Genomic DNA, 15,243 nt, shown 5'->3' with positions numbered 1-15,243 from the left:
CTGATGAATACTAAATAAACTGTTTAACAAAGGTTATTAAGAAATTTTTGAAAATACCTACTATGTATGTATATTTCCTTTATTTAACAATTTTTCTAATTGCTCTTTTCAAATGAAACTTGAATAACATGCGCATACAACGGTGAGCAGTGGTTAAAATTACCCAGCAATCCAAGTATTTTCGCGGGAATCGTATATTGTGACTGGCTGCGGCGTGCAAAGACACGCAAGTTCAATAGTACTGTCCGGTAGTTGTATTTGAGTATTTCATCTTATAAAAAAGTGTCAGTTTATTATTTTCCAATCGAAAGTAAATTTATTTTACGAGGTTTGTGTTATTAGAGAATTATGGCTGTGCAACCGAATCAACAATTTAGCATGGGTTTGTAATCTTTATCTAACCTGAACTATGTACAGCAATTATCAGTCTTGACTTTTAACATGTTATTTTAGATCCACCAACTCAACAGAGTTTTGTTAGATTTTTTAAAAGTCTTCCAGAAGTGAGTATATAACTTAATTATTACTGACATGTACTTCGTACATAATACTACAGCATATTGGCTTTGTTGTCTGTGCTCGCTGTCTTATGAAGTGAAGTTACTTGACATAAAAACCAGAAGATAAAAAACAGTTCATAATTTTATTAGAAAAATATTCATATGCTTAAAAAAGCATGTACAAAATTTGACCTAATGACAAAGTTTAAATCTTATATCACTAATCATATTTCCACATTAATTTGGATCACAAGAGCTTATAATATATGGTGCTTAATATTATATCTGTTAAATACATCTTACAGAGTTTTAATTTCGTATTTATTATATCGGAGTGACAAATACATATTCTTTAGATCAATCTTAATCTAATGGATTAAAAGTAGATGACTATATTTTATTATACTTTTATCCAAAAAGAACTCTGGCTGATCCTCTGAATTTGTCATACGTATTTGTTAATTTATTTCCAAACCTTCGCCAAATCGATGCTTCTGTTGTTACAGCAGTTTCTGTAGTGAAAGGAACATTTGTAGTAGTTTCTGGTGCTGTGGTTGTGATTTCTTCTGTAGTCGTTGTCACTGTTGTCATTACTTTTGGTTTTTCCCAAATGACCCATGGATCTGCTCCACTTGTGTAAGGAGTTAAAGTAGCACTGGGATTTCTTCTGGCATTGTTATAAATATCTCTGCTGGGAACAGAATCAAATGATCCTCCACCATAGGCTTCTAACAATCGTGGTTCAATATTTACATCTTCACCTTTTTGCATTGTGGACTGTTGTTCTATTTGACTTGTTTGATCAATATCTCTTTCTGTCTCAAATCTGGAGGATTGTTGTTGTAAGTTGTCAGTATCTTCTTGACCATATTGAAACTGTTGATGATCAAGCTCAATATTATCTGCATGCTGTTGAAATCCAACTTTCTGTTCATCTTTTTCAAAAGTTTGGAAGTTATTATTACTTTGCTGAGTGAGATCTAAAATTTCAGGTGCTTGTTGGCCAAAATTATTTTGACTGTATTGCTGGTGCAACTGTTCAGAGTTCAACTTATTTTGAGATACATTATTGATGCTTACTGGAGTAATTTGATTTTCAAGATTTTTTGAATTTTGTTGATGTGCTCCTGATTCGTAAATACTCTGACTCGATTGTTGTTGAAAATCATCAACATCCTTATGATCATCAAAATTCTTATTAAAATTCAACTGACTCGACTGCTGTGGAAGATCACTTGAATATTGTGGATATTGTGGACGTGAGTCAAAACTAATGTGACTTGTTTGCTGTTGAAAATCATTGAAATCTTTCTGGTCCTCGGAATTTTGATCGAAATTTAATTGACTCGATTGTTGTTGAAAATCTTCCGTGTTTTGTTGTTGCCCGAAATCCGGGCCAATATTACTTTCAGGAAACTGCTGTTGATTATCAAGACTCTGTTGACTTTGTGAAGATTGTACGTAATTAGTTTGTCCATTGCTACTAGAAGCAGTAGATGGCACATAGCTGCTTTGGTGAGGATGTGAACGTACTCCTTCACTATTGGTCAAATCAGCTACATTATGAGTATCATGCCACTCAGAACCCGATTGACGTTCTCCATAACCATTGTAATGTTCAATTGTGAAGTCAGGTCTATGTCCTGTTTGTTGAATAGTCACAGTACCTTGTTGAGGAACATTGCTATTGGATTGTGGTTTTTCGACTTCACTGGGTTTCTTTGCACTTTCTCTGTAATAAACCTGCGACTGATCTCCTCTGCGAATAACATTTCCAGTTCTAATATTATCGTCCACTTCAAGATCAACCTCAAGAGGCGTTACATTATCATTGTTCACGTTTTCTTGACCATGCACAGTTTCTTTAGCGATTTGTTGAACACTGTCACTACTTTCCCATTCAACATTACTTTGTTGAGCATGATTCAATTGATCATTTTTCTGTTGACTCTGTAAAACTCCAGTTGTCTCTTGATGAAGTTCACCTTGTTGGACATAATTAATTTGACTCGGTTTTGGATGCTTCCTTTTTAATTTGGGTTTTGGAGCTGGGAGTTGTTCGTTTACCTGCTGATTTAATCCAAATTGTTCAGTTTTTTGAGTATTACCAAAACTCTCAGATGGAGATTGTATGAAATCTTCGAAACCGCTAGTTGTTTGCGTTAAATCCTCATTTTGTTGCGTAAGATCTTCCGCCTGTTGATTGCCAATCTGCGGTTGTCCAACATTCCAAGAATCTTGTGTTTCTTGTCCAAATTCGAAGTTGCCCGATGTCTGCTGCATCAAATCTCCAAATCCTCCAGTTTGTTGAACTAAATCATCATTGCTCTGACCGTCCGCGTTGAAGTTTCCAGGCTTCCTAGACGATTGACTTTGTTGATCCATCTCTACTTTTCCCGACGTTTGTTGGATGAAGTCATCGATGTCTCCCGTTTGTTGAGTCAAATTTTCAACCTCCTGATTGCCAACTTGCAGTGGTCCAGGTCTCCAGGAAGATGATTGTGTTTCTAGCTGACCGTATTCAACTTTCCCGGGTATTTGTTGCGTAAAATCATCAAAACCATCAGTTTGTTCATGCACCTTCTCAGTTTCCTGATTAGCACCTTGAAATTTGTTTAGTTCGAATTGTTGACCAAATTCAATCTTTCCGGAAGTTTGTTGTGTAAAGTCATCTAATCCTGCTGTTTGCTGCGTTAAGTCATCGACGTCTTCATTTTCAACCTGCAGCTTCCCTGGCTTCCGTGATTGTTGCGTTTGTTGTCCAAATTCAATCTTTCCTGATGTCTGTTGTGTAAAATCATCAAAACCATCAGTCTGTTGAGTCAAATCATGGGTTTCTTGATTTTCAATTTCTAATTGTCCTGGTATAGACGATTGTTGTTGTCCTAATTCAATCTTTCCTGATGTCTGTTGTGTAAAATCATCAAAACCGTCAGCATGTTGAGTCAAATCATGGGTTTCTTGATTTTCAACTTCTAATTGTCCTGGTATAGACGATTTTTGTTGTCCTAATTCGATTTTTCCTGAAGTTTGCTGTGTGAAATCTTCAAAACCTCCTGTTTGTTGCGTCAAGTCCTCATCCGGTGGAATCAAATCACCAACTTGTTGATTTTCTACCTGTAACTTTCCAGGCTTTGTAGATTGTTGTGGTCCAAGTTCGATTTTGCTAATCTGTTGTACAAAATCTTCGCTCTGTTGAGTTAAATCTTCAACATGTTGATTACCAACTTGAAACTGATCAGGCTCCGAAGTTTGCTGTGTTTGTTGTCCAAACACTATTCCACTTGTCGCCTGCTGCGTCAAATCTTCATTTTGTTGAGTAAGGCCCTCGTTTCCCTGTGTGAAATCATCAAATTTGTTAGATTGTTGCCTTAAATTCTGACCTTCCCGATATGTAGCACCCCGTTTATACATTCTACGATACTGCGACCCATATGAAACTTGCCCCGTAGTTCCGGATGCTTGAGTGCAATCGGCACCTTTGTTAATGTGCCCCAAATCGAGAATACCCGTAATTAATTTTCCAGGACGCGTTGCATAAGCGTAATTGTAATTTTGATTGGCTTCACCTACGTTAGTATTATGCCCATGGAGTATATCGTATGACGTTTGCTGATTGGATGATTCAATCCTTCCAGAATGTTGCTGAGTAACTTGTTGCGTTTGCTGACTATCGTCTACTTGCAGATTGCCAGTGCCAATATCAGGAACATAACCACCTGTACGATGACTCGAACTGCTCGAGTATTCCTGATAATGCCTAATTTGGCCAGGTCGAGTTCCGCTAGATTGTCCAAAGTTTTGGATATATCCCCCTTGGTCATGGTTCGCGGTAGAAACTTGACCTTGAGCATATCCTGACTGCTGCGAATCCGACACTTGTGATTGCTGAGCTTGATCCACTTGACTTTGCAATATATCTTGACTGGTGGCCCCATACTGTCCACGACTACTACCAATTGGTACGCGATCGTGAACCTGTCCTCCACGATTAGCAGTTTGAGAAATTTGATGATCCTCTGAGCCATAAGAATTTTGATAACTCTGTTGAGTGCCTGAAGTATAACTTTCACTCGATGCCACTTGTTGATGACCAGATTGACCAATTGTTGTGACAGGTCTAGGTGTCGCTTGCCAATAGATTCTTCGAGAACCTTGTTGGTTGCTAACGTAACTGTTTCCATCGGAATTAGAAGTTGCAGCTTCGTCCCTAGTAGTAGATACTTGAGGATACCGCGTTCCTGACGTCCTTTGCCCATAATTCGTAGAAGGTGCACCGATATCGAGAGTCCCTTGGGACAATCCTTGTGAATTACTATTAATTAAATCATTATTAGCTACTCGCACGGATCCCGTTCTATATTCATTATTTCCATAAGTAGTTCCAGTACTCTGTAGATCTTGATTATCACTGTGAATATTGCTTGATGATACTTGATGAATCTCTCTTCCAAAACTATCATATTGTTTGCCGAACTGTTGTATATCTCTGTCCAAGTTAATCGTGCCTAAATTAATATTAGGCATACCAGCGTTCGTGTAACTGGACGTATAATTTTTTCTGTAATATCGAATGCGTCTGGGCCCAGTAACAACCTGACCTTGTTCTTCGTAAACTCTACCATTCCCACCGTCTGTTCTATAAGAATCTGCTTTACTCCAGTTACCAGGTAGCGAAGCGTCAAGTTGTGAATGACCATAGGTACTCTGGATGTCTTGTCCCTGTGCTGTTTGGGAATCAAAGCCAGATATACCATGCTGAGATACTTGAGTACTACCAGATAACTCTCCGAAGTCTTCCAGCCGTTCACTTTGGCTACCCACTCGCCTCGAAGATTGATGTCCATGTAGTATGGGCTGTGCACTTCCATAATTGTTCGCTTCCAAATTACTTGATTGGTCAAACAAATGACTGAAACGTTCCGCAGTAGTTTGCGATAACTGCGAGGCGTCGTATCCTCCATTATTATTTGCAATTCCCAAATTCATAGATTCTAACCCACCGAGTCTTCCAGTGCTGTAGGAAGAGGTATAATTCTTCTTGAAGAATCGTACACGCTTTGGACCTTGTACGTACTGACCATGTTCCTGGTAGACTTGACCGTGACCTCCATCAGTTTTATATTGATCTTGCTCTGACCAATTTCCAGGTCTTGAACTATCGAAGTTCAACGGACTACTATCGAGTGCGACTGTTGCTTGTTGAGCAAGATTCTCAAGATCAGCTGTATGTTCTTGCGAATTATAATTCGAATAGGTTCTGCAGGATTCGGTGCATCCACTCGGTGCGGATAAAGATGGCACGACAAGCGCACAGAAAATGATAATTTTCTTCATGGCTATCGCTAGGTGTCAGCCACTGTAAAAAAGAACCAAATTTTTATTACGTTAATTATGTCCCATGGTATGGTATCCTCAACAATTTTACTAGATATTCATGTCAGGTCAATTGATTTACGGTATATTTGTCATTTACAGCTGACATTTTCTTAAAACTGCACAAAACAAATATAGCACCATTAATATGTATATCCGTATCCGTCTCTTATGTCACGTAGGAGTAACACAGACTGAATATAATTGCATCAACCTGTTCTGTATGCAGCACTCAGCAAATCGAATCATTTCTAAAATAGTTTATTTGCGTTACCAATATCCTGTCTAGAATATCAAGCGGTCAGGTAATCGAGAACTATAAATTACGAAATTAATTAATTGAAAATTTAATAAAAGATCAAAGAGTCACTTAGTTAATTTTAACTCGATGGATTGCGTTCAAGTGTCTACACTGAGGAACGTAATTTTCTATATATTAAATTATAGTCGACGCAGAAAACACTATGAAAATTAAATAGTATGAAGCATACCTTGACGAAGAAGACCAACTGGTCTCGTAAAAGACTAATAACAATCCTAATGAAGTGCTCACTGAACCTGTTAGGAAGCTTGTAAGCCAAATGATCAGCAGCAATTCAATTTATGATGACTTCCCCTCCTTTTTCCTCGATGACTTTGAAAGCATCCTTACTTCGTCTCTTATCTTCTCCGCTCTTAATTCACAATAATATAGATGTGTGTATATTCTCATATTCATATATATTTCAGTTCACTTTGTACTCACACTCACACATCATCTCTTATCTCAAATAATTCTCAATTCATTAGGAATTAGTATACGCCATGCGTATATCTTGAAATATGTTAATATAATTAGTGATACATATTTTTTATTCTTTCAAGAATACGAACCATTACTACAGTCTTTCTAGTTAAATTTTTTATCAGAAATCTTTTGAACCTTAAACTATTATTCCAAAGATGTATTTCAAATTTGTCGAAAAAAAAAGTTTTCGATTCGTCCTGCATAATTCATTACAGTTCAAGTTTATAGCAAAAAAAGTCCCTATGTAAAAAAAAAATAAAAATTTCAGTTGTAAATGATTGACTTATATAATGATTCTTATAAATATTGTATACTGCATGTACTATCTGTTATATTATTTATGCACATATCACAAAGTGAGTGTAATACTATTTTCTGTATAATCGTCAGATTGAGTAACAGGTTTCCATATTTGGGAAGATGTGTCATATAGTGCTATTCAGTCGTAACATATAACATCTTTGCCATCCGGTATTTCCATTTTAATATACTTTCATTGAGGATTACTTGGTAGAACAACAAGGTCACAATTATGACTCTGTTGTGTCAATTCGAAAAAGATTTATATTTCTCAAGATTAAGATTTCCAGGAAGTCCCACATCTTACAACTAAAAGACCTTCTTTTAATCGTATATAGTTTTATTTTGATGTTTGTTATCATATGTTTCCACTTTATATAGTAATTTGAATTTTCTTATATCCGTCGTCTTAGGTAACGATGCCGTCGTAATTTAAAATCACTAGGCTCTAATGCTATTCCTACGTTCTGATACTCTATAATTATTACGTACATTAATTGATGATATGATTAGGACTCATTTTTATCACAGTCGTGCAATGTGGTTAATGCATTTTTCCGATGGCCTAGTTTCCCATTTAAATTGTTGATCTTCGTGAAACATGAACTTTAGCCTTTTATCATGTTAATCGGAAACAAATAACCAATTTCTCATATACTAGCATTTACCCATTTTACATTGTCCTTGAATTTTTCGTAATTAAACTAATAAAACATTGACCGAATAATATTTAGATTCTATATCGTTCAACTATTCGTATCAATTCAATTAATCTTTTCCGGGGAACACTTTTCTACAGAACCATTTGTCACCATTTTTGGTAGTAATAGGTTCTCTGGGATGATAAATACGAATCTGCAGTCTCAATTAAAAATTTCAAAATGGCAGATTCAATGTGGCAACCATGAAATACTAATTTTATCGCATTTGAAGTGACTATCTGTACATACGTTTTACTTGAAATATCATAAATTTAACAAAGAAGTCGCGTAATAAATATTTTTTCAACGCGAAATTTTCTTAGACTGTAGCCCATTTTATTCCAATAACCCATTTTACATCTACTAATCATTTTGACCCAGTCTCTCGTATATGTGTGAGTGCGTGATACATGTATGTAAATAACACGTACTTGTTTTTTATATAAATTTTTTGCAAACAGTTGAGCGTAGATATATTTATTTAAGAACAGTTCATGTTTAAACATTTCGAAAATTAAATCCTCAAAAATCAGTGTATGTAAAATTGAGGAAAAAATGTATATATTATAGTATTAGATGCATAAATAACCTGTAGAAATGTTCAGCCCTGCAGCACTTTGAATTTATATACAAATAAATTTTTATTGAATAAAGGAGCTTTTTTGTATACGTTGTTTAATAACAATAACAAATAGACAAATTAATGCAATTTTGAAACTGCATCTGAAAGGATTAAAGTTCAGCATCAGTTTGGCAAAGGGATATAACCAAAATACTATTTTTTTGGCGATACAACAATAAAAGTGTCAACATTTTTTTATAACATTACATATCAATGTCAAATGTCCTCTACTGTGACCAGCACGAAGAATAAATGTGTTTTGGGGTTGAATTGAGACAAAAGTAAAAATACAATTTTGTACATTTTTAGCAATGTATTAAAACATCCTAAGCTATGTGTATTTAAAATTTTTTAGCATATTACAATTTTTATTAAATAAAAAGTGCAACATAATTAACGAAAGCAATTTTGTTTATGCTTTTAGAAAAACCAAAATTTCGAAATCGTGTACACCATCCGCATAAATATGTTTAACACGAATTAATATGCTTGTTTAAATACCGATATTTCTTATAAAATTTTAAATGTATATAATTAAAGATATGTTGTAATAAATTTTCCAATATGAATAAAATTGGCTTTAAAAATGAGCAACATTACCAGAAATTCAATCCTAAAAAAAAGGCTTTTCAGGCTGGTCACAGTAGGATAAATCCCTTAATTGTTTCTATAAACAAATGTATTCCGTAAACTGAAATATTTCTGGGAATCTCATAGTAGATGACGCAAAACTGTTTAATGCGACCCGTGATTTCCTGACCTGTCGATAGCCATTGACCTACAGATACACTACAGGATTTGTGATGTCTTTGTGAGAAGTGGATAAACAATCGTCCACATAAAATATCATAAACATTTGAAAATTGTTACAGAAACCGAGCAGTACCGTACGATTCTTTAATAGATCAGATTATTATACACTGCACGGAAGCGATGCACTCTTTGCGGCACAAGAAGTTTTCAAAACGACATCCGTTTGCAAGATGATTGGAGCTCGTAAGTTTTATAAAAGATTTTCTTCATAAGGTAATTGATACGATAAAAAGTATCGTTATTGATTCACCGTTTATTCACAGCGCCGCATAAGACAGAAGGTGTTATTCTAAATAAAGGACATTTTGAGACATTCATACGTGATTTATTACTCGTTAAGCAATACAGAATTGAGGTATACGTGAATCAAGGATCAGCAAAAAACCAAGACTGGATCTTGGAATACAAAGGTTCACCTGGAAATCTCCTGCAGTTCGAAGAAATTTTATTTGGCAATAATGAGGTTGCAGTTGGGACATCAGTTATCGCTGTTAAATTGGGATCCGAAGGAAAAACGAAAGTATGTAAATTATGATCATCGATAAAGTGATTTTTAAGAATTCTAAATGATTCTATATCTAACAAGAAAATGCACGTTTTCGCAGATCGTTGGTGTTAGTTGTGTCGACGTCATTGGAACAACCATTTCTGTTTGCGAATTTACCACAGATGAATCATTCTCGGACTTAGAGGCTCTTGTGGTTACACTCGCTCCAAAAGAATGCCTGTTAATTCAAGGTGAAGGAAGCTATGAATTTAAAACCATTAAACAGGTATAATAATTCACTTCATACTCTTGTATCCTGCACATCAGTATTTGAACAATTCTATATCAAATCATCATTCCAGATTATGGAAAGAAGCAACGTAATGATCACACTCAGGAAAAAAAGCGATTTTTCTACGGATTCGTTAATGCAAGATCTAAACACTCTCGTTAAATTTAAAAAGGGTCAGCAACAGAATGCTCAGTCATTACCAGAGACAAATCTAAATGTAGCAATGGCAGCGACTGCATCTATTATCAAATATCTTGAAGTTAGTAAATAATAGTTTTAATTACACTGCATAGGCAAAGTTACTTTAGGTTCAGGATTTTCATTTATGCAATACCTAATGTCTGTGTAGTTGACATCTGATGAAGGAAATATAAATCAGTTCACTCTACAACAATTAGAACAGTCGCGTTACGTGCGATTGGACACTGCAGCTATAAGGGCGCTCAACGTTGAGCCACGTAATGATGTTCCCTCTGGTCCAAGTGGAAATTTCAATTCCAGCATTTTGGGTTTGCTTGATAAATGTAGAACATCACAAGGCCATAGACTGATTGCTCAGTGGGTCAGACAGCCACTCAGAGATTTATCTCTTATAAAGGAAAGACTTGACATTGTCGAAGCTCTAATGAAAGATAATGAATTGAGGTCAGCCCTCAACGAAGATCACTTGCGACGCGTACCAGATTTACAGCAATTGGCAAAAAAATTATCCAGAAAAAAAGCTAACTTGCAGGATTGCTATAAGTGAGTTTCATTTTAAATACTAGTCGTTAAAAGCAAACAATTGGAAGATTTCTACGGCTGCTTTCAGGATTTACCTATGTGTAGCACATTTGCCAACATTACTTGAACAACTCTCTGCAGCAACGGGAGTTGCAGCTTTTACGGCAATGTTAATTGAACCCTTGAAAGAGTTAATTGAAGATATGGATAAGTTTCAACAAATGGTTGAACAGACTATAGACTTGGAGGCAGCAGAAAAGGGTGATTTTTTAGTACGACCTGATTTCGATGATGAGTTAAAAGGTATTTTATCAACGTATTCCTTATATTATTCGTGAATTTTTTATCATACGTCATGAAATGTGTATTTTCAGAACTAAATGTTAATATGGAAGCGGCAGAAAAGGAATTGGGGGGTCAGTTGGGAAAAGTTGCTGATGACCTCTCTTTGGAAGCTGGAAAAACTCTAAAGCTAGAATCAAATCAACAATTTGGTTACTATTTTCGCGTAACTTTGAAGGAGGAAAAGATTCTGAGAAATAAGAAAAACTACACCGTGTTAGATTCAAATAAGAGTGGTGTGAGATTTCGAAACAGTAAGTTGACGGATATCAATGAAGATTATCTTGCTGCCAGAGACAAATATACGGTGCAACAAAAATCAGTTGTCGATGAAATTATTGGCATTGCAGGTTTGTAAAAGCTTTGCAGCATATATGTATACGATCTTAATAGAATTTTAATGCATGTAAGAATTTTTCCTCAGCTGGTTACTGCAGTCCAATTAAATCAATCGGTTCTGTTGTCGCGTGCTTGGATGTACTTACGGCTTTTGCCACGGCAGCAGCTAATGCTCAAAAAGCTTACGTGCGACCTGAAATGCTCCCAAGCGAAACGGGTGAATTGAAACTCGAGCAAGCTCGACATCCGTGCTTAGAATTACAGGAAGGTGTTGATTACATTGCTAATGATATTGACTTTAAGCGAGGTAATTTTTTCAAACGTAATTATAATACTAGAAAATGTTTCTAAAAACTGTACAGTTCACACTATTCGTTTGCTATAGATGAATCCACATTCTATATTATAACTGGACCCAATATGGGCGGTAAAAGTACCTATATCAGGTCTGTCGGCGTTGTAGCTTTAATGGCGCATATTGGCAGTTTTGTACCTTGCGATAAAGCCACAATATCTCTACTCGATTGTATTTTGGCAAGAGTTGGTGCAGACGATTCTCAAATAAAGGGTCTCTCAACGTTTATGACAGAAATGGTAGAAACAGCTGCCATTCTGAAGGTAAATTAATCAAAGGCCACTTAGTTTTAATGTGTTTTATTGTTTTGCTTTGTTATTCCAGGCGGCTACCTGTAATTCTCTGGTTATAATTGATGAACTCGGTAGAGGAACTTCCACATACGAGGGTTGTGGAATCGCTTGGTCTATTGCAGAGTAAGTAAATTCATCTACCTGTTACAATATCATTATATATATGTAAAATTAAAATTCTGATACATACCACAGGCATTTGGCAAAAGATGTCAAAGCATACTGCCTATTTGCAACACACTTTCACGAGATTACAAAATTGGCTGAAGATGTACCTACTGTAAAAAATAAACACGTAACTGCTCTTGTTGGAGATAATAAGCTTACGTTATTGTACAAAGTCAAACCAGGAATCTGTGACCAAAGTTTTGGAATTCATGTAGCAAGAATGGCAAACTTTCCAGAGGAGGTCATAGAGGTAATAAATGTTAACCTCATGGTTAAAGAATGATTAATCAAACAAATTTTAGTGTTTACACAAAGTATTCTCTCTATTACAGTTTGCCAAAAGAAAACAGTCCGAACTAGAGGACTGTCAAGGAGCTGTTTTTGAAGGATCTGAAAATCCAGAAAAGAAACGAAAAATCATTAAAGTATGCCTAAAGCATGTCTTGATTTATTTTACACCAATGATAATCATTTCCCTAATAAAGATTACTTTCTTGTAGGAGGGAGAGGATCTTATAGCACAGTTTGCAAATAAATGTAAAACTCTGGATCAATCGTTATCCGATGCTGAATTGAAGGGTAAAATCGCTACATTCAAAGAAGAAATACTTTCACACAAAAATCCGTATATCAAAGCTCTCTTGTCTAGCCCATAGTATTTAATATTTTGCATTATACTTTAATTCTAAATCTCTCATATACATTAATAATTATCAGTATATTCTACACATGTGTTTGAAAATAAATTTTTAATTTTTTAAACATGCACTATTATTTTGTCTACTATTTTTAAAATAAAATTTAAGTTTAATAGTTTAATAGTTTTAATTTAATCTTAAACTACTTTTATCATATGTAACTGAAAAATAGTATATTCCTAATAGGAATCGTAACTATAACTGAAACCTATAATAACCGGAAAAAATAAGGAACCAAAACCGTAATCATTAGCCGAAATTTCAGAAATGTTGTATCTAAAATATCTAGTCGAGCTAAACGTGAACACGAACGAGTAGCTTGGCGGGCAGAGGTTCTCCGCTACTCACCGCTGGTTCCCAAAGCAACTCTTAGAACGAGACCGGAAAATATAGAACTTCTCAAGAATTATTGAAAAAGCTTATTGTTGAAATATTTTTAAGACATTTTGAAGAAAGTGCCAACTTGACACCCGTGTAGCACCTCAATTTTTACTAAATATTATTGGATCTTGATTTACTTTCAAAATTTATTCAAAATATAAAATTGAAGCTAAATAAAAATCTCGCAGAATATACGGAGTAGATAAAATTTGAATTGAAATTGTAGAATATCGAAAAAAAAATTACATTCAAATTGAAATATTAATAAATTAGGTGTTTTGAACATTAAAATAATGAATTAAATCAATAAAGCAAAATATTAACACTCAGAAATCGGAAATTCAGGCCGAACATATTTGGAAATTACTGGAAGTTACCCAAAATTGTATGCGCGCAAATTCGTCGCGGCAGGACTCTGGGAGTGGGAGATGGCGGAGAGTGGGGGTGAGCGCTGGAGGCAGCGCCCGGACTCCGAGCGCTCATTCTTCCTCGAGCCGGTCTCCTATACTGGTCTCTTGGAATCATTACTCTTTATTCATTGTCAACATTCTTCTCTTTCTATATTTATTTCTTCTTTACATTCATATTTCTCTATCTGTCATTCTTTACTTTCTGATTTATCTCATTCTTTATTTCTTCTCTACTTTTATATTCCTTACTTTTCTACTTCTTAACTTCTTTATTTCTATCTTCCCTTCTGTCTTCTCGTTTCATTCTATTCCCTCTCACTTTCCATTGTGCTTGTTTTACTTGTCCTATTCCTTTGGTCGGGTCGAGCATATTAATTGAAGTAGTCATATAAGAGTAGTCACCCTGTTAGTGCAGCTAGACTTAAGACCATGGTGTCGGGGTTTGCCCTTCCGCCTCATCCACTGAGCTTGCTCAGTGGGTCGGGCCCAAGTTGTGGCCGCAACAGGACCTTATGGGTCTCCCGACGGGGGCCTTGAGCCCCCTTAGGGTATCTACGGCCATGGTCTTTCGTATAGTAAATCTAACCAGGTGTCTAGCTGTCGCGTATTTAGTATAATTTTTTCGCTTTGCTAAAAACACTCCAACATGTCGTTGACCCTTGGGCACTTGTGTGGGTAGAAACGATCCTATGTGTCGTGCGGGGTAGTCCGTTGACTCTGGGTAAAGTCCTATTTGTGCTTGTGCTTGGGGGTCTCCTTCACTTGGGGTAGGTGCGGGTGCTATTGAGCACCTGCTAGTATAAAGTCACCCTTTGTCGGAGACATTTTGCGCGGGGATTGATGGCTAACGGGGCTCGCCGCCGGCGGCGGGCGCGGTTCCTTACGCCTAACCCACTGGGCTTGCTCGGTGGGAAGGGACGAAGGTTGTAGCGTTAAATATCGTCCTTCGGGATGTCCTGGCGTGCCCGCAAGGGTGCCGCCGGGTGCTACGCCCGCGGTCTTTCGTTGCGGTGAATCTTGACTAGGGGTAGACCTTTCGCGTTTAACTTGTCCCTTTTACGTTTAACTTATCTTACCTTTTTCGCGTTTAACTTCACTTTACCCCCTTGTGCGTGTTTCTTGTCCCTCGACCCGACTTCCTTCCCTTCCTGAGGTTTTTCCCCCCTAGTCCTGTGCGCGAAAGCCGCAGGACTCGGGGGTTTTCCTCAATAAAAAACCAACACGGTCCCCTATGGGGCCTCGGAGGGGTCGTAGCTCCCTTGTGGAGAGGCAGGACCTCACGGAAATGGGCGGGGTGGGGCCCATTTCGCTCCCTTAAACTTCTTACTTTTCCTACTTTTTCGAGTTTTCTCATTTGTCGTTCGTCCCGAATAATCTGGTTCTCGTGCACACGGTTTACACATTTTCTTCTCTCTTTGTTCCTTCAATTCTTACCATCTCTGTTTCTCACTCTTTCTTTTTAACAATCTTCATCTTTTTCCCTTCAACAACATCTTCCCTGGCTGCTGTCACCAAATGTTTCTACTCAATTTCCGAATCTCCTATTCTTCCTATGTCTCCATCACTCTCCTCCTAGTATATCCTTAAAAACTAAGTTTTTAAAATGTCTTTTGGAAAAAGAAAAGTTTAATAGCGGTTATCATGTAACATACCACA

At 36.5% G+C, this 15,243-nt stretch overlaps 2 protein-coding genes across 5 annotated transcripts; one reads left to right on the top strand and one right to left on the bottom strand.

Annotated features, from left to right (window-relative positions):
- Nucleotides 1-79: 79 nt before the first annotated feature.
- On the top strand, nucleotides 80-12,860 carry LOC107275204 (DNA mismatch repair protein Msh2). Of its 3 annotated transcripts, XM_015755083.2 has the most exons (15): nucleotides 80-382; nucleotides 454-503; nucleotides 9,159-9,282; nucleotides 9,363-9,619; nucleotides 9,705-9,872; nucleotides 9,949-10,137; nucleotides 10,228-10,622; nucleotides 10,690-10,904; nucleotides 10,976-11,293; nucleotides 11,368-11,589; nucleotides 11,668-11,900; nucleotides 11,962-12,053; nucleotides 12,126-12,348; nucleotides 12,431-12,523; nucleotides 12,599-12,860. In XM_015755083.2, exons 1-15 carry the CDS (start codon nucleotides 349-351, stop codon nucleotides 12,752-12,754), a joined length of 2,769 nt encoding a protein of 922 aa, XP_015610569.1. In that variant the 5' UTR covers nucleotides 80-348; the 3' UTR covers nucleotides 12,755-12,860. The 3 variants fall into 3 exon arrangements, with proteins under 3 accessions (XP_015610569.1, XP_024935873.1, XP_024935874.1); XM_025080105.1 differs by lacking the exons at nucleotides 80-382; nucleotides 454-503 and adding an exon at nucleotides 8,041-8,076; XM_025080106.1 differs by lacking the exons at nucleotides 80-382; nucleotides 454-503 and adding an exon at nucleotides 8,060-8,080.
- On the bottom strand, nucleotides 624-6,525 carry LOC107275199 (hornerin). 2 transcript variants are annotated; one of them, XM_015755056.2, is made up of 3 exons: nucleotides 6,368-6,525; nucleotides 4,074-5,859; nucleotides 624-3,836 (listed from the first exon to the last, which is right to left on the bottom strand). In XM_015755056.2, exons 2-3 carry the CDS (start codon nucleotides 5,835-5,837, stop codon nucleotides 909-911), a joined length of 4,692 nt encoding a protein of 1,563 aa, XP_015610542.1. In that variant the 5' UTR covers nucleotides 5,838-5,859; nucleotides 6,368-6,525; the 3' UTR covers nucleotides 624-908. The 2 variants fall into 2 exon arrangements, with proteins under 2 accessions (XP_015610542.1, XP_015610541.1); XM_015755055.2 differs by having other exon boundaries at nucleotides 624-5,859.
- Nucleotides 12,861-15,243: the final 2,383 nt, after the last annotated feature.

This window comes from Cephus cinctus, unplaced genomic scaffold (assembly GCF_000341935.2).
Source record: "Cephus cinctus unplaced genomic scaffold, Ccin1 Ccin1_scaffold0126, whole genome shotgun sequence".
NCBI lineage: Eukaryota > Metazoa > Arthropoda > Insecta > Hymenoptera > Cephidae > Cephus > Cephus cinctus.
Note: the sequence above shows the minus strand (reverse complement) of the source record. Positions and strands in the feature narration are given on the sequence as shown.

What these genes read in the sequence shown, in the direction of transcription:
- LOC107275204 (XM_015755083.2), top strand. Translation starts at nt 349, where the DNA reads ATGGCTGTGCAACCGAATCAACAATTTAGCATGG. An exon ending in TGATATTGACTTTAAGCGAG is followed by an intron (nt 11,590 to 11,667) that starts GTAATTTTTTCA and finishes CGTTTGCTATAG; the next exon opens with ATGAATCCACATTCTATATT. An exon ending in AGAAACGAAAAATCATTAAA is followed by an intron (nt 12,524 to 12,598) that starts GTATGCCTAAAG and finishes ACTTTCTTGTAG; the next exon opens with GAGGGAGAGGATCTTATAGC.
- LOC107275199 (XM_015755055.2), bottom strand. Translation starts at nt 5,837, where the DNA reads ATGAAGAAAATTATCATTTTCTGTGCGCTTGTCGTGCCATCTTTATCC.